General features: G+C 28.0%; 1 protein-coding gene across 9 annotated transcripts in view; it reads left to right on the plus strand.

The window, feature by feature from the left end:
• Positions 1-25,293, plus strand: part of LOC100214107 (polycystin-1-like protein 2) — a 194,904-nt gene that overhangs the window by 88,002 nt on the left and 81,609 nt on the right. For all 9 annotated transcript variants that reach the window (XM_065815297.1, XM_065815299.1, XM_065815298.1 and 6 more), the window contains 8 exons: positions 2,406-2,667; positions 3,081-4,232; positions 4,505-4,582; positions 4,757-4,999; positions 9,598-9,901; positions 10,020-10,244; positions 10,439-10,564; positions 14,190-14,355. In XM_065815297.1, coding sequence (XP_065671369.1) covers positions 2,406-2,667; positions 3,081-4,232; positions 4,505-4,582; positions 4,757-4,999; positions 9,598-9,901; positions 10,020-10,244; positions 10,439-10,564; positions 14,190-14,355 — 2,556 coding nt within the window. The remainder of the gene's footprint in view (positions 1-2,405; positions 2,668-3,080; positions 4,233-4,504; positions 4,583-4,756; positions 5,000-9,597; positions 9,902-10,019; positions 10,245-10,438; positions 10,565-14,189; positions 14,356-25,293) is intronic.

The following is a 25,293-nucleotide window of genomic DNA, read 5'->3' on the forward strand; positions in this document are numbered from 1 at the left end:
TCATTGTAAGGATACGTTGTTTTTTTGCAAATCTTCACATAAATGTTTATAATGTATTTGTAATATAAATATTATAAATGTTACTAAACAGCGTGTAAAAGTGACTGGACAAGAAAATAGCTTTAAATTGATAAGTCCAATTTCTTTCAAATTTTTACTGGAATATCAAAAAGTTGATTACAATTATAAAATCAAATGAGTTTTTACTAAATCTAAGTAACCTAATTTTAAAAGTTTATGTTATTGAAATATGCGCATGGGAAATATCCGGGCAGAAAAAAATACTTGAAGTAGATTTATTCTTAAAAATTTTTTCAATTAAAAATGTTGTTATTTAAAATTTTTAATACTTTATCAGGATACCCGTGGCATTGATTACTGCTTGCCAGCAACAACACATTGAGTTCACCAGCTTTATAATCATATTATTGTCAATTTTTTCCCATTCTTGTTTCAGTTTTAAATAAATCATGTTTACTTGTTGATTTTTGACCTGAAATTTATTGAATTAGGTGTTCCCATAGATGTTCAATAGGGTTAAAATCAGGACTTTGCAAAGGCCATTCCATTAATTATATTTTTTTGGTCTTGAAAAAGTCTTTCACAAGGGTTGAAGTGTGCTTTGGGTCATTGTCCTGCTGAAATATCCATCCTTGACGCATTTTGTTATTAGCATGTGGTCGCATCCTTATATCGCAACCTTGACGCATTTTGACGCATCGTTAATGATATTATTGTACATGTTTTTGTTCATTACGCCATCAATCAAATGGATAGGACCAACACAATCTTTATTGAAGCAACCCCAAACCATAGCGTTTCCACCTCCGTGCTTTACTGTTGGTTGCTGGTATTTAGGATTGTTTTTATGGTCTTTTGGTTGGCAAACATATCTAATACCATCAGGTCCAAGTAAAATAAACTTAGTTTCATCACTAAGAAGTACTTTTGACCATTGTTCTCTTGACCAATTCATATGTTCATTAGCAAATCTGAAGCGCGTTTTTTGATTCTTTATAGAAATAAAAGGTTTCTTTGCAGGAGGACTTCCAAATAGATTTGCAGACCTTAAATGACTTTTGGTTGTGTCAACACTACATTTTATATTATAATATTTTATCATTTCTGCATTTAACAAGACAGCATTTTTGATATTAATTGCTTCATTCATTTTCATTCATTTCAACCAAATTTTCAACCTTTCAATTCAACCATTCATTTCAACCTTCATTTCAACCATTCGTTTTCATTCATTTCAACCAAATTCATTCATCAACCAAATTTTAAAAGCTACAAATTAAATTATAATTTTTTAGGTGTCACTCATATAGTTAAAAACTAGTCAAAGGAGTGACACCTAAATAAAATAAACAAAAAAAAATCAATAACAACAATATTATTAAACAATACAAAACATAAATTAACATAATTAATGAAAAAATCATGAAAATATAAAATATACCTAATAATCTTAATAATACAGTTAAAATAATATGTGATAATATGTAATAACACAATATATAATAACAATGATAGAGTTCACATAACAATAACAGTAATATAGTAGAAAATAGTGTTAATAATAATAATAATAAAAATAACAAAACAATTTAATAATAAACAATTAAAGTTAAGCAATGATATTATAACTGTTATCATCAAATACAAAACCTCATCATCAGATTCAAAAAAACACATAACAAACAAAAACACAACACAAAATAAGCAACAAAAAGTTTTTATAATGAATGAACAATATTAAAATGAAATTAGAATTAGACTTTGGTGACTTCACAAGTGGGTTTCAACAATAAGTGCATAAACAAATGATTATACATTTAGTCATAGGTTTTTATTTTAAAAATAATAGTGAATTCAGATCCCAATATAAATCCTAAAAGTACCTTGCTCTCTGTATACAATCTTGACTATTACACTCTGAATACAATAGATGAGCATAACATGAACTGATATGATCCTCTTTATGTTTGTGATATATGAATATGATCATGTAAGATTATCAGTCATTTTTTTTATATATCATCATGGTATTAAAAATCTCATTCAGACATGACTGTAATATTGTATATGATCATAAGATTGATCAAATTGATCTTATGGTTATGAATCCTGATTTTGAAACCCTCTCTATAAAACCACCTATAACTTACCTCACTTAAATGTAAAAATTCTAATGCAATGTAAATATAATTTATTTTAATTATTATTGTTTATTCCAATAATTTTTTTCTATACTTAAGCTTTAAAGGTTGTGGAAACTATACTATACTTTTTATGGAAAAATTTTAATTAAAAAACTTTTTCACATGTTTATTTTTTCACATTACTTTTACAATAGCTATAATATTTCCAATTTTTTATTATTTTTTGTTATTCCTTTTCAGTTCAATGTGACCTGCTCTCACAAATCGAAAAGTATGTTATTGTTCCTATAAATATTCTTCAAAATGCAACTTTTGATATAGTTTTCATGCTGCAGAATATAGACTTGAAATGTGTTGATACATCTGCACTAAACATCAACAACAACATTGGTTCATCAGCTCTGTCTTTACAATTAGAATTAGACTTTGGTGATGATACTTCACAAGTGGGTTTTAACAATAAGTGCATAAACAGTTCAAATGATTATACATTTAGTCATAGGTTTGTATTTTAAAAATAATAGTAAATTCAGATCCCAATATAAATCCTAAAAGTAACTTGCTCTCTGTATACAATCTTGACTATTACACTCTGAATACAATAGATGAACATAACATGAACTGATGTGATCCTCTTTATGTTTGTGATATATGAATATGATCATGTAAGATTATCAGTCTTTTTTTTTATATATCATCATGGTATTTAAAATCTCATTCAGACATGACTGTAATATTGTATATAATCATAAGATTGATCAGATTGATCTTATGGTTATGAATCCTGATTTTGAAACCCTCTCTATAAAACCACTTATAACTTACCTCACTTAAATGTAAAAATTCTAATGCAATGTAAACGTAATTTATTATAATTATTATTGTTTATTCCAATAATTTTTTTCTATACTTAAGCTTTAAAGGTTGTGGAAACTATACTATAAAATACAAAATCAAATTTTGTAATGCAATGGAATCATTTATTAATGTTGAGATAATCAATTATGTGAAAGTAACTGTATTTTGTTTAATGTCCCCAATTCAAATGGTAACAGATCTAATTTCAGACATACATCAAAATTTTGTTCTGCCTTTGAATAAAGAATTGAGTTTGTTGATAAGTCAAAATATAGGTTCTTATATCAAATATGCAATAGATTGGGGAGATGGTTCAGAAGTTCAGTTAATTGACCAATCACAAAATAAAAATCCTTTACCATTTGTTCTCTCACATACATATAAAAATGGTGGAAATTACACAGCAGTTTTGGAGGCCAACAATACATTGCAAGTAACTAATATTAAAATTTTTGTTAAAATACTAAATTGTTCTTTTCCAAAAGTTACCTTTCAATATGGAAGCAAAAATAACCCTTTAAGAATCGTTAATACTAATAAAGATTTTGTAGCAAATGTAGATGAAAGTGACAATGTTTGTTTACCATCAAATATAAGTGTTATTTGGATATTAACTGGAGATAATATAACAAGTAAATCTCAAGGAACTTTAGCAAACAATAGAATAGTGTACTCATTAGGAAGCTATTTGGATTTTGGAACTTATGTCTTGTCATTATTGTTTACTTACAATATGCTTACCACCATATATGTTTCATATTTTATGATTGTTAATTTACCAATGCTTATTGAGATAGATAATGGTGCATTTCGTACTGTGGCTTACAAGCAAATACAAGGTGTTAACAATCTTTTTCCAAATTTTACAATTAGTGCACTTGTAAGCTCTGGTGGTAGTCTTCCTACAATAGAATATCAAAGATTAGTATATAAATGGAAATGTCGAGTAAAAAACACATCACTAAATAAATTAAATTCACAAAAGGTCATTAATTCAACTTTTGAAAACAGTACTTGTTTTAATGAATCATGGATGGACATAACTGTTGGTGGACCAGAGCTTGTATTTAGTACAAAAATGTTTATAGAGGAAGTAACATACCAGTTTCAAGTCATTGGTACAAATCTTGTTGGAAAATATTTACAAAGTAGTTCTTTTGTTCAAGAAATTGTATTTGGATCAGGTGACTTACCTAATGGACAGATCAAGTATGTATTTATTTTTTAAGTTGTTTATTTTTATATTATTAGATAAGTAAACTAAAAAAAAAAAAATAGTCAAAAATTATGCTTATCAAAACTTCTTTATTAACTTCATTAACTTAATTAACTTTATAAAACTTAACTTTATTAACTTTATAAAACTTAACTTTATCAACTTTATAAAACTTCTTTAAACTTCTTTATTAGTTTGGTCATTTTTTAAAATTTTTTTATTTTTTGTTTCTAAAGATGCTTTTAATTTCAGCTTTTTATTTCAGCTGTATTACAAACTGTGCTGCAAAGTTAAACATAAAAGAAAAAATTGTTTTTATGTTTTTAAGTTTAAAGATAATTGGGTAAGTTTTATTTCATATTTCATTATTTTCAAGTTTTTTAATTATAAAATAAACAAATACATAATTATTAATATAATGAATGAAAATTCCTGAACCTAGTTTTGACTTTAAAATTATGATCACTTATATTTTTTTAATTAATTTTAATTTAATTTATTTTTTTTATTAACATAGGTTATCTTTTGCTTGGGAAGTCTTAAATGATTATGATGAATGGCCTGAAGAATTACTACACAAAAATTCAACAGCAACTGGGTTTACTGGTTCTTATCTTGTGATCAATCCTGATACTTTGTTGGTTTCTAAAAACTATAATTTCATATTAACAGTTGGATACATTGGATCACCTAACAAAGCTTCATTTAAAATTAAAAAACAAACATCATCAGTACCTGTTCCAGGAACTTGTTTTGTAAGGTAAAATTAACAAAAAATTTCCTGTTACAAAAATATAATAATATATATATATATATATATATATATATATATATATTATATATATATATATATATATATATATATATATATATATGTGTATATGTGTATATATATATATATATATATATATATATATATATATATATATATATATATATATATATAGAGAGAGAGAGAGAGAGAGAGAGGGAGAGAGAGAGAGAGAGAGAGAGAGAGAGAGAGAGAGAGAGAGAGAGAGAGAGAGAGAGAGAGAGAGAGAGAGAGAGAGAGAGAGAGAGAGAGAGAGAGAGAGAGAAAAAAGAGAAAAAAGAAAGAGAGATTTCTATATATATATATATATATGCATATATATATATATAGATATATATATGCATATATATATATACATATATATATATATATATATATATATATATATATATATATATATATATATATATATATATATATATATGCATATATATATATATATATTAGGTTGTTTTTTTTTATATATAAAAAATTTTTTTTTTCAATTTTAAATTGCACAACCTTTTATTTGGTGAGGTCTGATATAAAAAGGATATAGTTAAAAAATTTTTCAAACTGAAACCCTAACCCTATTTCGGAACCCTAAATTGACCAAAATTTGTCTAATACCTTAATCTTGTAATTCTATTTTTGTTTCATACAAAATAGTGCTATAAATTTATCTGAAAAAAATAATATAAAGTATTAAAATGTTACAACATTGATGGCTCACAGAAGACTGGAAAGTACAACCAAATTTACATATACCGCCTCAGCATTATTTACCAAAAATCGCTCCTAAATGCATATTTTGATTTCATTATTGAAAAATGTAGGGAAAATAGGCGGGTGGGGGGTTGTATCATATAATTATATATATATTAAATTTCTATTATATTCTTTCTATTATAGTATAAAAGTATAAAAATATTACTTAAGAAGATGGCTGCTTCAGAGAAAGCAACACGCTCAACTACAAATGTTTGGCTAGTTGGATATATTCTCTCAACAATAGAATGGTCGAGTCAGTCGGCAACAAGTGGTCTTGCCCTATGTAGAGTTTTTTATGAAATGATAATCAAAAAGTCAACTCTTTCAAAATCCTGCAACACAGTTGCAGATGAAGTTATGATTTTCTGGTTTAAAGCTAATATTCCAACTATACCATGTTTTTTTTTTTTGTTATTCACCTCCTCAAGGCCGAGAAGGCCACTACAAATGAGGAGGCTACTTAATAGTGGTTATAACCCTCTCTCAACTCTATAACTCCAAAACACAAACCTTGACAAACAAGGCCGCTGCTTGGAGAAACAAGTTGAGCGCGGTACTACCAGGAACGTGGTGGGATCGAACTTGGAACCTCACGCTTATAAAGCGAGCGCTTTACCATTACACCACTACCGCAATAGCAAATGTAGTTGCTAAACTAAAGAGTATTCACAAGCAACATGACCAAGTGTCTAAGCACAGAAGTAAAAAAAAAAGCTACTCAACATAGCTATCAAGAAAAATTCACTGCCAAGATGAATACACTTTTTGATATTGCCCATGGTGAATGAGATTGTCTCATCAAGATAAATGACGATAAACAATTTCTGATAGACCAGAGAGGTCCCCAAAAGATGTTAATGACATCAGAAGACTTAATGTATAAGAAAGCAGTTGTAAAATACAGAAAACGCAAGCTTGAAGAAAAAAGGTGCTTTGAACAACACAAAGAAAGTAAGATTATATCTGCAGATACATTAATGGATTGCAATTCAAATAACTCTTTGGATGAAAATTCTGACTGCGATATGTCAATTCAAACCCAAAAAGCTTTTAATCGTCCAAATAATTCAAAACATTTTACTATGGGCACTAGTCATCTCTCAATATCCAAATGTTGTATTCTTGACAATCAACTCTTTCATGCAGCATTAGACCGAACATTTTACTATGGGCACTAGTCATCTCTCAATATCTAAATGTTGTATTCTTGACAATCAACTCTTTCATGCAGCATTAGACCGAACAAAAATAACACCACGACGAGCAATGATGGTTGTCACACAAGCCCTAGCTGCAATCCGTATTGATGTAAATAAATTAACATTTTCACGTTCCACTCTAATGGAAGCTTGAACTACATCCCATTAATCTCTTGCAATAGCAGTAAGAAAAAATTTTCAACCCGTGGTTCCACTAGTTGCTCATTTTGATGGTAAAATGTTGTTTAATGTTGTTAGAACCAGATGTGAATGTCTGCCAATTGTTGTATCTGGTTTGGATATTAAGAAATTATTAGGGATCCCTGAGATACCTGCTGGTACTGGCGCTCTAATGGGACAAAAGGTAGTTGAGTTCATTCATGAATGGCCTGGCGTTGAGGAGCATCTTGCAGGTCTTTGCTTTGACACAACTGCAAGTAATACAGGAAGTCATAATTGAGCAATAGCTGTCATACAGAAGTCAATGAATAGAAGAGTTTTGTTTTTAGCCTGTCAACATCGTATTCTTGAAATGTGTGCAAATGCAGTGTTTGATGCGTTTTTTGTTTCAAAAGAACCAAACATTGGACTTTTTGATAGAGTCAAAAAGTCCAATGTTTGGTTTAAAAATTAAGTCTTAATGGGAGCTAATAGAAAAATCAAAGTTTGAACCACTTGAAAGTGATAAAAGCGGAGCTGGATTCCTTACAAAGTTTGAAAAAAGAGTGACTTGAAAATCCAATGTGGTAGAAAATTTGAAAAAGTACTTAAAGGAAACGCAACCACTTGATGATTGCAAATGTTGCAAAAAATAAAATTAAACTTCAGTTCAATAAAATTTAACTTCAGTTATGATATTTAAGTGAAGATCTAGCTGCTCTCCCATTATTCAGTGATGAAATTTCTGTTGAAGAGAAAATGGATATTGTAAATGCCTTACAAAAAGAATCATTACCAGATGACAATAGAAGACTTGCTCCAAACCAGATTTATATATTCTCTAAACTTTCTATAGCTAACTTTGTTACACGACGCTCAATGAACTTGTTTGACTCTCTCTACCAAAAGAATTCTTGACATCGTCTCCTAAAACTTGGGCTAATCGTGATGACTACAAGTCTGCTTGTTAGATAGTTCGTGCCATGAAAGTGGTTAATGACTGTGCAGAATGCGCAGTTAAATTAGCCACTGACTTTAATGAAGTTTTGACAAAAAATGACAATCAATGTCAGCTTCTCTACCTATTAGTTGAGTATCATAGAAAACATTTTTCAACTGAAGCTACAAGACTACAAGGAAACAGTTAAGCCATAATCATTCCAAATAACAACAATTTAATCTATTCAAATATGCATATATATATATATATATATATATATATATATATATATATATATATATATATATATATATATATATATATATATATGTATATATATATATATGTATATATATATATATAATATGAACTAAATATATAGTTAAATACATTATAATAATAATATTAATATATGGCTATTGTTTTTCTGTTGTATTTTAATTTAGTTATATGTCAAGGTTTGATTAACTTATGTATGTTATTTCATCCAAATAATTTTAAAATTTGTTATTTGTAATATGTTTTCTCGAAGACATAAGAAAAATTTTAATTCTTTTAAAAGTTTCATTCACAATATTTTTTTTTATTTTTAAATTTATAAATTTCAATTATGGCTGAGGTAGAAATGGCTGATAGAGGGACACCATTTGGGGCATATGGGCCACTAGTACTCACTATTAAAAAAACTGAAGAAATGTTAAAAAAAGGACCTTTTTTAAGTACTTATAACAGCTTTTTGTATCTTTACCCCCTTCCCTTTGCCCCAAGCTACCCCCATTATATACATTCATACACTTGTTGTCACCCTAAAAGTAAAACTGGTGCATGTTACACTGGCAATAGTTTGTTTTAATACATTTTGGAAATTTATCATTTTCGAAAATAACAGGTCTCAAAAAAGTTTAAGAAACAGGTCCCGGTCCTGGCGCCGTGAGGGTGCGGTGTGGGAATAGGTCACTATTATATACATTTGCTTTATTGTTATCACCCTAATAAGTAAAACTGATGCATGTAACAGTGCCACAAGCTGATTTTAATAGATTTCTGAAATATATTATTTTAGACAAAAACAGGTCTCAAAAGGGCTTAAAAAACAGGTCCGGGACCTATCATTTCTAGGGTGGAGTCTGGGAATAGGTCATTGCTATATACATTCTTATAATTTTTATAACCCTCATAAGTAAAACTTGTAACACTAACACTAACTGATTTTAATACATTTTAGAAATATGTCATTTTAGACAAAAACAGGGTTCTGAAGGGGTTACAAAGCAGGTGTGGGGGACCACTTCCCATCATCAGTTTGCAAAAAAAAATTACCTGTAAACTTTTTTTATTGAACCTCATCTAATAAGAAGGTGTGCAATATCAAATTTAAAAAAAAAAAAAACCACCCTAATATATATATATATATATATATATATATATATATATATATATATATATATATATATATATATATATATAGTGTTGGATTGTTTGGATTGTTTTATTATTAGCCCTCAAGTCGGGTATGCTGTTACCACAAAGTTTAAACTCATTTGCCAAGATTGGACTGATAATGAGAATAGTATATTGAGATATGAATTCTTTTATGACAATGGTGTTGCAGAGAAATACATAATGACTGGAAACGGTGATATAAGTTATCCACTATTGAATGCCAAATCACCAAATGATCCATTCTTAGTTGATTTTGTGTTAGGCCCTGGTAACTTAAATAAAAATTTTTCTGCGAGAATATATGTCAGAGTTGTTGGAATCTATAAAGCTTACACACAGTATCCTGATATTTTTATTCAGGTAACATAAAAATATCTTTTTTATTGAAAAAATTAAATAAAAAGTTGATAAAAAGAGTTGTTTTCAGAAAAAGAGCTCATTGAGCAAAACAAAGGAGTTAAAAAAGTTTTATTTTTAGGTTTTACCATTCCCAAATAATGTTTTAAATGTAATTGCTAATGCTAGCATACCTGATGCAACCACCTTTTCTAGTTTTCTTCATGCTGTATCAAATGTTTTAAATCATAATTCAAATGCTGTAAAAATGTTGAACCCAAAAATCATTGATAATATAACAGGTTTTACTGATGTTAATGATGAAATTGTACTTAAAAAGCAAGATATGCTGGTCCAACAGCAAGCTGTAAGTTATTTTGAAATAAAACAAAAAGGATTTAATTTAAGTACCTAATATAAGGGAGGCAGAAAGTATTATATACAAATATATAATATACCTATAATATAATTGAAAAATAGTTATTTTAGCCAAAATTATTGAAAAAAACTTCTTTGTTTTAAATGTTTCATGTTAATAATTTTTGGAATTTTTACTGTCAGGTTCGCACTAAAGTTGTTCACTTGCTTTCAATGACACCATTAAACAGTTTAACTGACATAAAGGATGTTGGTGATGCCTTAGCAATTGTTTTAACTGTGCCAGAAGAGTTGACTTCGCAGACCAAGGTTTTTTGTTGTTTACTTTAGTTTATGAAATAGCCTTTTTATATAAAATATTTTACTTACACATACTTACTTCTTTACTAAGCTTTTGTAAATATTATCATATTTATTTGTTAATATTTGATTATGCAACTTTCATGATTATTGCAGTTTTTCAAAACACAATTAAACTTAATCTTTTTAAAACTTTTGCAGCTATTTAATTGTTATAACATTTAAGTGATCATTAAATGTTGCTGAAATGTTGCTGGTTGTTTAAATCTTAAAAATATGCATTGACTTTTTTTTACTACTAAAATCTCTTTTGCACAACTTAAAAAAAAGCTATGAGAGCACTACAATGAGTGACGTGGTGGGAACTTGAAACTTTTTGCTTAATAAGCAAGCACTCTACTGCTACACCACTACTGTATTATATATATATATATATATATATATATATATATATATATATATATATATATATATATATATATATATATATATATATATATATATATATACGTATATGTATATTTATATACATATATATATAGTTATATATATATATATATATATATATATATATATATATATATATATATATATATATATATATATATATATATAAATTAGTAAAAAACACTTATCTAACTTTTATCTTCGACTTGAAGTTTCACCATTGCTGGATCATCAGGAAGAGTTCCTGATGATCCAGCAATGGTGAAACTTCAAGTCGAAGATAAAAGTTAGATAAGTATTTTTTACTAATTTTTTACTAATTTATTATTGCTCTGTTCTTTAAGAACATTGAGCACTCTATTTGTAAAACACACTAACATAATTTGACTAACATGACGTGGTGGGAACTTGAAACTTTTTGCTTAATAAGCAAGCACTCTACTGCTACACCACTACTGTATTATATATATATATATATATATATATATATATATATATATATATATATATATATATATATATATATATATATATATATATATATATATATATATATATATATTTATATATATTTATATATATATATTTAAACAACTTTAAAAAGTATTCTACACAATAGAGTGCTCAATTTTCTTAAAAGAACAGAGCAATTATATATTAGTAGAAAATCACTTAACAAAAGTTTTTTCCATTTGACACTGTGTTTCATCAACAAAGATTCATCAGAAATGAATGATCAAAATAATAAAACTTCAATTTATACCAAAAATTAAATTACAGGAAGTTGCAAATGTCTTAACTACTGTAAATTTTCACACATTTGTGGAATTTGCTGACACTATTATAAAAAGAATTCTTTAGAAATAATTACTTATGCTATTTTTTTAAAATGTTTTTTTACACACGCAACAATATTACTAGTTCTTATGAAAAAGCCTCTAAAAATTTGGAAAAGGCAATTAATTTAGAAGCGCAAAGTATTGCTAAAAAAATAAACCTTGATAATAGAATCGAATCAACTGCCCCTGCCCAAGCCTTCGTAACACTAAAAGACCATAAACCAAATTTTCAAAATAAACTTCCTTGTAGGTTATTGGTTTCCTCAAAAAGTGAGATTGGACATGTAAGCAAAATTAAATTGGACAAAATTAATAATATTCTTAGAAATTAAATTTGCAACAGTGGAAAAATACCACTGATGTTATAAATTGGTTCTCCATAATCGAAAATAAAAATAACTGTACATTTATTCAATTTGACATTAATGATTTTTACCCCTCAATAACCGCAGATATTTTAGATAAGACTATTGAATTTGCAAAAAGCCACACAGTTATTCCTGATGACACAATTCGTATAATAAAACATTGTAGAAAAACCTTACTTTATTCTAATAAGGAAACTTGGAAAAAGAAAAACATACATGACTGCTTTGATGTAACAATGGGCAGTTATGACGGAGCAGAAATTTGTGAATTTGTTGGACTATATATTTTAGATTTGTTAAGTAAAAAAAGTTTCTCCTAAAAAACTATAAAAATAAATGAGTTCAAATAATATTTACATTAACTACCCTTTTTAAAAAAACATTTTAAAAAAATAGCTCAAGTAATCATTTCTAAAGAATTCTTTTTATAATAGTGTCAGCAAATTCCACAAATGTGTGTAAATTTACAGTAGTTAAGACATTTGCAACTTCCTGTAATTTAATTTTTGGTATAAATTGAAGTTTTATTAATTTGATCATTCATTTCTGATGAATCTTTGTTGATGAAACACAGTGTCAAATGGAAATATATATATATATATATATATATATATATATATATATATATATATATATATATATATATATATATATATATATATATATATATATATATATATATATATATATATATATATATATATTAGGTCTGCTGGAAAGTTCTGTGTAACTCTTTAAAAGCAATTTTCGACGTGTTAGCACATGTTTATTGAGTGCATGATCTGCTCATTATTGATTAAAGTATTTATACTGACATAGCAAATTAAATTTTTTTATGAAAAATTTTTTCAGAACAATACTTTAAAAAATTTTTCTTCCAAAAACAGACAGGTTTTTTGCGTTCGACTTGTAGAACAACAACTAAATTGTTTGATTAACAACTTGTTACTAAATACTAAATCCTCCTAATCTTCCACTGACCAGTCCATGTATTTCTGTCAGAAGGCAAAACGGTCTTCAACAATTTTTTTTGGTCTTTTCATCTCAATTTATAAACTAGATGTAAATGCAAAGAATGCATTATTATTTGCTTGCATTAAGATGCAACTAAATAGTCCTTCTCTAATGCCTCAATCTGTAAGCTCACATGGAATTTATAAATATGATCTATATATTCAGCAATCTTTCTTTCCCAATTATTTCTTGATTTATACATATATGATACAATATAATATTTTAGAATATATAAAATGTACTTTTGCTTGAATTTTGATTATCAACTCCACCAAAAACAATTAATTTTGAATTAAATCTAAAAATTTTAATTTATAGTTTTTAATATTTATATTTTATATTTTAGAAAGAATGTTTACAAAAAAAAACAACAGAAGAATGGAAAACAAATATATATGAAAAAATATATATGAAAAAACTATGAATTTAAGTTTTTAGATTTAATTTAAAATTTAAATGTTTTTGTTGAAGTTGATAATCAAAATTCAAGCAAAAGTACATTTTATATATTCTAAAACATTAAATTGTATCATATATGTATAAATCAAGAAATAATTGGGGAAGAATGATTGCAATATATAGAGCCTATTTATAAATACTTTGTGAGCATTACATGTTGAGGCTTTAGAGAAGGACTAATATGATTGTATGCGTTGAACAATCTTCATCATCAAAAAGCATGGCATATCAAATTTAAATTATTGTATTCTGATAGCAAAACAACTATCTTCAAGCAGCTATCTACCTTTGTTAATAATTAACTTCCACTTTTCTTTTTTGTTGGTTAACTTCTACGTTTGTTGATTTTTAACTTCCACACTTTTAATCGTTTAAAATTTTAATGTTATTATTTAAAATATTCTTTTAATGCTAAAATGTTTTTAATGTTAAAGATATTATGATATATTAGTATTTTTTACAAATCATATTTCATTTATTAACATTTTCAAAATAATCTAACTTTAGGCCAATGCTGTAGATATTATTACAAATATGTCCTCTTTGCTGACAGAAAAAAATGTTAAAGATGTTGGCCCACATTTATATGATCAAATTACTCAACCTTTTGTTGCTTCCATATCACACTTGTTCAGTGGTTTAGCTAATTCTGATGGTATTGCGGAGGCAGTTCGTAAGTTTGTAGAATTTTTTAGTTAATAAATGTAATACTTTTTTTTTTAATGTATAAATTGGTACATATTTATAATATCTTTATATAATGATTATTTTGATATATAATATATTTTAGTCTATGCAGTAGTTATATATTCTGTAGACTATACTTATTGGTTTTGAGATAAATATTTAAATTTTGATTATCTATATCTTTTGCTAATTCTAATTGGTCATTGGTCACCTCTACCACTTTGATTTTCCCTCAGTTTTATTCACATTATCTCTTCAGAATAGGCACTGTATTTAACAAGATTATTTGTTTCACTAATTAACAGATGGTGTTTTATATTGTGAATTTTTAACTAGCTAATTTAGCTAAATTCAGCCTATCATTTGAAGTTGATTTGTCCATCATATAGGATTTTTAGATCCAAAACAAAGAATACCACTGTCTTTACCATCTTCTCTATTTCATTTATTACCTAAGCTACCTTCTTAGTCATCCTCAGGATCAGCAGATATAGAGCACCTCCCTTGAAGCTTAGGAATAAGATATTACTACTGAGCAAATTAAAAAAATCTAAAAATGTAATTTTTCTTAAAAATAAATTATTATCAATATACTTTAATTGTCCTGGCAGGACAATTAAAGTATATTGTGGCAGGCTCCAGGTTGATAAAAATGAAATCCTGGTTTATCTCCTTGTAAATAGAATATAACTAGTTCATAGAACATTTTGTTGTACCCTCTGTAAAATGTCTCTCTAATCAATGCACTCTTGTCTACTTTTCAGCAGTTAGTTGTAACATCAAAGTACTCTCCTGCAAATAGTTATAACAAAGTATTGTCCTGGGCTATTTTCTTTACTCATCAGTAAGTACCTCCTTAAATAATCTTGGAGCTACACATCTGTCATAGACAGGCATGTAACTCTAACATATTGACTATATCATCAACTAATGAGGCTGTAGATGTAGCGGACTATACATTAATCTACTAAAGTTCAAGTCAATTTTTGAAAATTCTAATTTATGTTAAATTGGAATAACCACAGTCAAGTGTACATTAACTGAGCGTTTATGTTTTAGACACTCTTTTAATTAATAGAAAAGATTTTCAAGATTTCAAACTTGAAAAAAAAAAATGTTGCATTACAAAACTGAATACCTCTCCCCCGTAACAAATTGTCACAAAATCGTTAATCCCTTTCCCCCTATTGCATGACACACATGTTTTTGAAAAGTATTAAAGCATATATTATAAAAAATAGTTTAACATTAAGCTTAAGCATATTTCTTCTTAAAACTTTTTGCATAAATATATTCAAGTCTGTTACATATGTTTATAAAAAAAAAACATGCATCATTCCACAAATCATCATGCATCACATTATATTATATCTTTGAAATCACAGATTTGTTTATTAAAAAAATATAACATTAGAAAGAAAACTTACATATAAATTAAAAATATATAACATAAGAATGAAATCTTCCTTACAAGTTAAAAGTATATACTTTAAAAAGTATATATACATTACTCTATACTTTTTTTAATTTATATTAACCATCTCCCAGAAATTCTCACATCCAAGGTGGCATTGTTTGCTGATGATACTACCATTTATTCTTGTCTTGATAAGAAGCCAACACTCTCTGATTGCTTGGAGGGGGCTTTTGAGCTTAAAAAGGATCTCATTTGCTACAGCATTGGGCTCTCAATGGCTTGTGAACTTTAGCTCAGGTAAAACTCATATTGTTTTAGCTAACCATTATTGCAATAATCTAGATCTTCCTATATTTATGAACAGCAATGTTCTCGGTGAGTCATCTACCTAATCAAAGTTACCTTCTGCCAAGGTTGCATCTCCTAATCTTGCTCGCCACTATCTTATTCCGAATTCTATTCTTTATCTCTATAAATCTCAAATCTGTTCTTGTATGGAATACTGTAGTACATATCTGAAATTGATCTTCAAATGCCCTTTCTCTTTTAGAAAAGGTTCAAAAATGCATTGTAAACATCGTTGAACCTGCACTTGCTGCCTTCAACCATTGTCACATTGTTGTAATATTGCTTCTTTTTCTCTTTTCTATAAATACTATAATAGTATAATACTATAATAATGGTGAACTTTAACTTAGATAAAACTTAATTTTTCTTGCCAATTGTCATTGCAATAATCTAGATCTTCCTACAATTATAAACGGCGATGTACTCGATGAGTCATTTACCCTTCATCTTCTAGGGTTAACTCTTACTTCCAATCTTTCTTAGAAACCATGCAAAATTAGCATCAGCTAAACTTGCATCTCTTTATCGTGCTTGCAAATTTTCACTTTAGATTCCATTTTTTATCTCTATAAATCTCAAATCCATCTTTGTATGGAATACTGTTGCCATATCTGAGACCATATCTGTTGCCATAATTTTAGTAGATGGTACAATAGATGCTGCTCTAAAGAGCTAGCATCTATTGTACCATCTACTAAAATTCATCTCATGTTACTCGACCTTCAACAGCCATTCTTTTACTGTGACTGTTGCTAGATGCTCCAAAAATTCTTATTTGTCTAGTTTTTTTCTTCAAATATCACTTCTTTGCTCAGGGTTAGGGCTAAGGTCTTCATTTGTTTTCCTGATTCATGTAATTTGCAATTGTTAAAGATGTCTTTTAATCATCTTTTCTCTTCTGACTTAACTTCCAACTCTAATAGTGGTTGCTTGCAGCCTTGTTGGAATTGAAGATGTTTATATATATATAGATAAGATGTTTATATATATATTTTTTTCTGGGTACCTGGAATTGGGGACTCGGCATAAACTGGTTCTGGCACATCTCTAGTATATATATATATATATATATATACACTAGAGATGTGCCAGAACCAGTTTATGCCGAGTCCCCAATTCCAAGTACCCAGAAAAAAATACTGGGTCCAAGTCCGAGTACCTGGCACCGGGTCCTTATTAAAATTTGAATATATAAATATATATATATATATATATATATATATATATATATATATATATCTTATACTACTGATTTAGGTGAGCAGTGTGACGTCATACTGAAATAGCCTGCTCCCGGGGGCTTCAGTACATACATCGAGTGACAAATAGCCTGACTCACAGTGGAGTGTTACTACATAGACTGAGTGTTTAAGGACAGGGCAGCAATCTTTTCATTCATTATTCTTCGTTTTCTTCTTTTTCTAAAAAAGGCATATCCATTTAGATAAGCAAAAAAAGTGAGCAAATGCTCACATAAATATGCTATAGTAGATATACATACATATATATATATATATATATATATATATATATATATATATAAATATATATATATATATATATATATATATATATATAAATTAGTAAAAACTCTTTTCTTTTACTAATTTTATTTTTACTAATTTATTATGTTCTTTCAGAACATTAAGCGCTTTATTTGTATAATAGACTAACTTAACTTAACTGAAAAGTTTAAAAATATATTTTTTTATTATAGACTGCCCAAACCAAACCCTCATTCATTGTAACAGCACCCTCCTTGTAGAAGCAGGCTTTAAGATAGTCAATGAAGCAACGCTCTGAACACGTTTTACAGTAAAAAAATAAAAATGGAAGCATTGAGAATGTTTTTTGTTTTGTTTTTTTAAATAAAAACGTTCAGTATTCTTTTAAAAACATTCCAGTATTTTAGTTTGCATTTTTGTGGTTTTTTAAAAAACAATAAATTTTATTAGTTATATCAATTAAATTAATGTGTTTTTACATAATCTATACCTATTTTTGTATTCCTAGATGTCATATAGTAGTTTTATAGACATTTTTTATCTCAAACAGTAATTTTAAGATCTTTACAATAGGAATAGATATATATTAAGGGATTGCAGTAGTGAGAAAAGTCGGTATTATATTCTGGTTGGTATTAATAATCAGTCACTACCGAAGTTATGATATTGAAATTGAAAGTAACTTTTTTAAATATCAACACTTTCAAAAGTTCGGTATTGAATGGTATCTTTTGAAAGTGTTTGATAGTGTAAATTTTAATTATCGCCACTATCAAAAAAACTAAAGACCTCTTTTGGTTAGTCCGCCTACAAGACAAAATATACTGAAATGATTGTTCATATTTTTTATAACACTCCACCCTTTTGAACTTAAATAAAAAAAAATTAACGTTTTTAAATTGGTTTTCATTTCCCCAGGGATAAAATATGTCAATCAAGGCTTGATCAAAATGTCCATCAAGGCTTGATCAAAATTACATAGGTTTTTTTTTTTAATATTTTATTATTAAAAATAAATATAGTTCAAACTCAAGTCTTCAACACTTGTGAGAAATACAAACAATAAATTTTAAAAAATTCATACAATATTATAAAAACTTGTTTGACTATTTTTTTTTTTTTGAAGAATTATAACCAATACTTATAACAAACAATTAAAAGAACTTGCTATTTATGGTATTTAAATCCATTAACTTTACAAATGCTAAACTTAATCGGCAAAATATCTGTGCCATACATCAATAAACGATTTTGATCGTTTATTGATGCCCCATTTTAAGTATTAAGCCCCAATTTATTAAAGAATCAAAAAAAGTATTTTCAAATGGTGTTTTTATTTAAAGCAGAAAATTTTAATGAAAGTACAAATCAAAGTCTTCATCAATTTTCTGCTTGTCTTCTTCAAATGACTACTTCTTAATAACAGCTTTTGAAATATTTTGTTTAATGTAAACAAGTTTTTCAATTATGTCTGATTTTAACTATGTTCTTTTGCACGTAATAATGTTTCCTGCTTGTGGAAACACTCTCTCTGATGACGTTGATGATGCTGGATTACACAAAACTTTTCTGGCTACTCCTGCCAAAAGAGGAGAGTGAATCTTCCACCAATTTAAAATGTCAAAATTTTTTGGTGGAAAGCCTAGTTGCTTGTACGCTTCCATTTCAGTTTCAAATGGTGATTTTTTAGACGTGCAAATGTGAGGTAATTACTGGCTGTTGTGGCTCATCATCTCTTAAAGGAGTGCCTCAGCTGGGGAAAGGTCTTGTTGCTCTTGAGGTGTGCTTGCTGCCGGCAAATGTTGCATCTCTTGGGCTTGCTCATCTCCTAAAGCACATTTTTTCAACTGTGAAATAGTAAGACTCTCTCTTCCAAATCTTGGTAGTAAGTAACCTTTAAATTTGGGGTCAAGGAAGTGAGCTAATGCATTGTTGCTCAAACCTGAGGCACACTATGGAAACCTTTTGCTGAGATTTGATAGTAGTTTGGTCACTAAATTAGTTGTGATGGTATTGCTTGGTAAAATTAATAGTTTAATTTTTTTTTGAATATCAAACAAGCCAGGAATAATTAAATGAGCTTTAGGATACTTTTCTGAAGACACAACATCTGTAAAGTCACTGAACACTTGTAAAATTGGAACAATTTTTTGAATCACTTCAAAATGCTCTTGCCGAGGGATAAGCGATCTTAAAATGTTATTAGTTTTTAAACTGCTATTTGTAATCAATGTAATAGCTTCCAATGCTTCCAATGCTGGTTTGTGATGTAAAATAGAGATCATGCACATAAACAACTTTCAAAAATCATCACACATTGCATGGTGTGATGATTTTTTTAAATTTGATTTTTTCTTCTCTGCAGGCATCAAAGATTCTTTTCTGACTAGCAATTGACTTGTGTGTTCTTAAAGCAAGCTTTTTTCAAGCTTGGAACGTCTCATTAACTTCCTCTACATAACTGATACCTTGTGTTATTACCAAGTGGAGAATATGTGCAGTAGAAGTAGTATTTTCATTGATCATTGATGATTTCTTCATTGCTGACAACATGTTAGCAGCACTATCAGAGACACATGTCATTTTGCAGTCTGGCTTAAAAGGTATTTAAGGACACTGATGATTGTGCCTGTTTTGAGAGCAATGTTATCTCCAGTGTAACGCTCGGGGAATGCAACACATCCAACCAAAAAGTACTTAAGCTCATAGTTGGATTTTATGTAGTGCAAAGTTAAAGTAGCAATTTATGTAGTGCAAAGTTGAAGTAGCAATTTATGTAGTGCAAAGTTAAAGTAGCAATTTATGTAGTGCAAAGTTAAAGTAGCATTTGCATCATTGCTTCTACTTCATTACAGATTGTGAAACCAACAGCATCAACATTTGCTAAATCCTTTTTCATAATAATCAATATTGCCTCTCTGATATTTTGGTATAAGATGGGTAAATTGCTCCTTAATTATGTGGATGGTGCTTTAAGATTAAATTCAGGCATTGTGAAACCCATAAGATCTTTGAACCTATCAGAAGCAACATGTGTAAATGGTAAATTTGACACACAAATATTTCGTGATTTATAAGTCTGCTATGAGCTGTCGCTTATCATTTGAGGAAAATTTTGTTTTTACTTTGCAATAAGAAGAAATTTTCATTTTTTTACCTCCTTCAACAATCTGGGCTTGACTTACATTTTTATCCGCAGCTTCACCAATCGTCTCCACTGCCAATGCTTCAGTTGTAGTTTCAAATGATCGTTTTTTTCTGTCATTTTCAATACTGTTAAAAATTTTGTCTTTGTGGCAGCCTCGAAGATTAAACTTTAGTCCTGTGGTGCTGCCTAGCTTGGTGCTTATTAAAAATAATAACTCTTAAGTTGTCACTTACTTCAATACAGTAAAACAATTTTATTCTCACAATTAATTTTTTTAGACAGACCTGTAAATTTTATTTTTAAAAGAAATAACTTCTGGATAAAAAAATTAAACGATAAAAATAATTGAAAAATAATTATTTTATGAAATATACTTAATACAGTAGAATCTCTCTAATTCGAATTTTATGGGGAAAAATAAAAGTTTGAGTTAGAGAGATTTTTGAATTATAGAAAGTTGATTTTTCTTAAACGAATTTCACGGTGACTTTGTATTTAATCGAATTATGGAGGTTTTCGAATTAAGGAGATTCGAATTAGAGAGATTGTACTGTATAATTTAATTTTAATAAAAATTTTAATGAAGAATTGTTTTAAATTAAATTTACATAATTTAATTTTAATAAAATGTCAAATGTTCAGGTAAAGTTATTATGCTCTGAAGTTTTTTAATTTAGGACAAAATATTTTTGATTAAATTTATTACAAAATATTTGTATTATTATTACCAATTTTTTTTTTTTTATGATATTGAGTTCGGTAGTGGCAAAAGGGATTGATGGTAATGATGGGAACAATTTTCATTATTGGAAAAAATGTTTTCACTTTCAAACACTCGATATTGAAATTGAGTTTTTTGATATCACACTTTCAATATCAGTACTACCGATAGTTCGGTGTTTTTTGATACTTTAATAGTTCGGTAGTGATATCGCAATACTCAAAAATATACACACACATATATAATACATATATATATATATACCATTTGAACCACCATTGAACCACTTCTTCCTTGCCCTCGTTTGGAAAGCACATGTTTGGAAAAAAAGGACTCAAAAATGACTAAAAACGGATTAGTTTAAGTGTCTTGAGGGCAAGGTTAGCATAAATATTTATAATAAATTTTTTTTTTAGAGTTTAGATAAATATCTGTATTTTTGATTAAAAAGTTTGATTATTTTCTTTTTTCTCAAAAAATAGTATAATTTACATTTTAAATCGGCTAAAAAACGTTTATTACATGGTGCGGCATTGCTTTTATAACCTTTTCAACAAATAAATTCAAACTGTTATTTAGATTCATAGTATAGATTGCAAATGTATATATTCAAAATAAGAATAGAATTACTCATGTTATGTATGTTTAATACAATATCCAACCCAGGAAAAAAAGTTCTATAGAATTCCTATAAACTTTTGAAACATATGACCTATAGAAATTCAATAGAACTCTATAGAATTTCTATAGTCACTGTTAATTTCTGTAGAAATTCCTATAGAACTTTTTTATCTACTTTTTTTTCTATACAAAAAAAGTTTTATTGTAATTTCTATAAAAATTAATAGACATTCTATAGAATTTCTATAGGCCATATGTTTCATAAGTTTATAGAAATTCTATAGAACTTTTTTTCCTGGGAAACAAAAGAATATGTTCTTAACTTATAATTACAATATTTGTAATTTTATAAGTAGTGACATGAAACATAAATTAAGGTATAATGTGTTGTATATATCATTTAACAAGTGAAATAAAACTATATAAAATATAGGAAGTATTTAAATAATACTTTTAGTATTTTTCCGGCTTTTATAACATTTACAAATATATTCTTGGTTATTTAGATTAAGGATAATGATAAATACTAAACTTGCGATAAATATGTATGAAGGAAACGAAAAGTGTGAGTGTGAGAACTTGAACAATTTAATGTATATTATATATTTAAGATAGAGAGTGATCTAAATTATCTCAATAAAGCATGAACAAAAACAAATATGCATTTAGATGTTCAACTTCCAACAGATATGGATATTTTACAACATCTAGCATACCTGCAATCTATACTGCCTAAAACTAACAAAAAAATTAGTTTGGTTATGTACCCACTTCGTAAAAATTTTAAAAGATGTGAAAATTTGGATTGTAACTGTGTTTTAGCTAAGGTTAAGAAACCCTGGATAAAAGCAGGGTTTGAAGTTGTTAGTGACACTTAACTATTCAAAAATCTTATTCAACTTGACAAGCAGTATTTCAAATTAAAAAAAAAAAAAAAAAAAAGTGGCTCTCCAAGAGATTTAACAAATCAGAAAAACTTCGAGAATTACTTTAAAAAAGTTTTTTGGGTAGGCAAGCCAGATTTGAAGAACATTATTAGGACCAACAAAAAAAGATCTGACAACGATAAGCTTGAAGATTTGATGTTTTTGGAAGATTAGGAAGGAGAAAGAAAGTTTATTCTTGGGACAGAGGATAAGAAATTTAGTAGAAATGTAAAACTTTACAAACAAAAGTATTAAGTGATATTTTTCTTTTAAAACATTTCGTTATAATTTACATTATTTTATTCTTGTAGTCAGCAGAGAGTAGCAGAAAGAAAAATAGGACAAAATATGTGTGATCAACAAAATCAAATTATGAAATTGAACTCAATTCTGTTTGAGTTCTGATTCATCTAATGATTCTGATTTTTAGCCTAGTAACTATTATCAAAAAGAACCATCTCAATCTAACTGTAAAGTAACTGCAGAACTTCTAATAGATGTGTATGCCGGAAACGTTGCTCTAATGGCTACGTTAAGTGATGTTTCGTCAAATGTTTTGCAAAAAATGACAAGTTCCATTTTAAATGAAGCTGATATTGAACTTACAAATATACATTGCAGTAAATCAACAGCCTTTAGAAAGATGAAATTAGGAAATGAAAATATGTCAATTTTAGCAAAAGAGGATGTAAAAAATGCAACAGAAGCTTCTCCTTATCCATGTCTTGTACACTTTGATGCAAAAACTTTTTATGAAATTAATGCAGTAAAAAAGTTCAAGATTGACTGGCTGGCAGTTCTTGTGAACATTGAGGGTGAAACACACCTACTAGGTGTACTTCCTTTATCTTTCTCTTCTGGTGAGGATCAATATACAAATATTATGAACCTACTAAAGGAATATAAACTTGAATCAAAAGTACGAAGTCTTTATTTTGATAGAGCTGCAAGCAATACCGGGATCAAAAATGGGCCATAAAGATATCCAACAATTTAAATAAATATCTTTTAAAACTAGCATGCAGGCATCACATAAGAGAATTAAGAATGGTGCATTTTTTGAAACATACAACAAATGAGTTGACGACAGGACCAGAAAACTTATTGTTTCAAAAATTTAAGAGCCTATTTGAACATCCTAATTTTAGTTATGCCCCAAGTGGTCTGTGCAAGTTTAACTGGAGATGAGTGGTAGTATAAAATGAAAAGGCTGCTGAAGATGCTATAGACTTTTGCAAAGCATATATAGAAAGAAAGGGGATAGCAGGAGAAGATAAAGGTGAAGATATAAGAGAGCTGGCTGAATTAGTTGTGACTTATCTATTACCTTCTGTTTATAAAATCAGGAAAACTGGAGCTATCCATCCTGCCCGTTTTCTTGGTAAAGTAATTTACCATCTAAAATACAGCTTTTGTTTTCTCAACTTGACATATTTTAAAAAAAAATGTTCTCAAAAAAAATCAAACTTATTGCGGAATTTGTGGTCTGTTTTTATGCCGAGTGGTATTTAGAATCAAGTAATGTGTCAAAGACCCTCTACTTAGATATGAGAGCCATCATCAGATGCATCAATTTGTAAATACTGGTTTATATTGGCACTTAGACTCAACTATGATTCCACTAGATCTATTGGATGAGGATTTGCCTTTGTATGAAAAACAAAAAATTGCAAATGCAATTCTTTCATTTAAAATGCCTATGGCTGAACGCTTTAAAAATGAAAACAAAAAAAAGAAAGACATCAGAAAAGAGATAGAAAAAAATGCTAGTACTGAGAAAGATCCACCAAGCTTAGCCTCTTCGGTAGATGAATTTTCTTACCTTATGTTTAGTTTTAGTGGTTTAACTGAAGAAAGAATAAAAGACTGGCTTTCACTTCCACCACAATACTGATATACACAGACTTCGTTTAAAATTTTTGAAAATTATGCCAATAGCCTTATTGTTGTCAATGACCATTTGGAAAGAGCCGTCGGCATGATGCAGCAATAGGTCCATTATTACAACAGCAAAGAGAAAAAATAAAACATATTGATAACAGTTGACAGAGTTCAGTCTGCTTTCAGGATTTCTTGGAAAAGCTCTACAAGTCTAACCAAAAAAAGATTATCTGATAGTCTTTACTCCTTAACACATAACACGAACAAAAAAAAAGATTAATTAGATAAACCACAGAAGAAACTTCTACAAAATCTTTTTAAATATGTAAATTTTTTTTTTTTGATTTGATAAGTAAT

This window comes from Hydra vulgaris, chromosome 13, assembly GCF_038396675.1.
Source record: "Hydra vulgaris chromosome 13, alternate assembly HydraT2T_AEP".
In the NCBI taxonomy this organism is placed as follows: Eukaryota; Metazoa; Cnidaria; class Hydrozoa; order Anthoathecata; family Hydridae; genus Hydra; species Hydra vulgaris.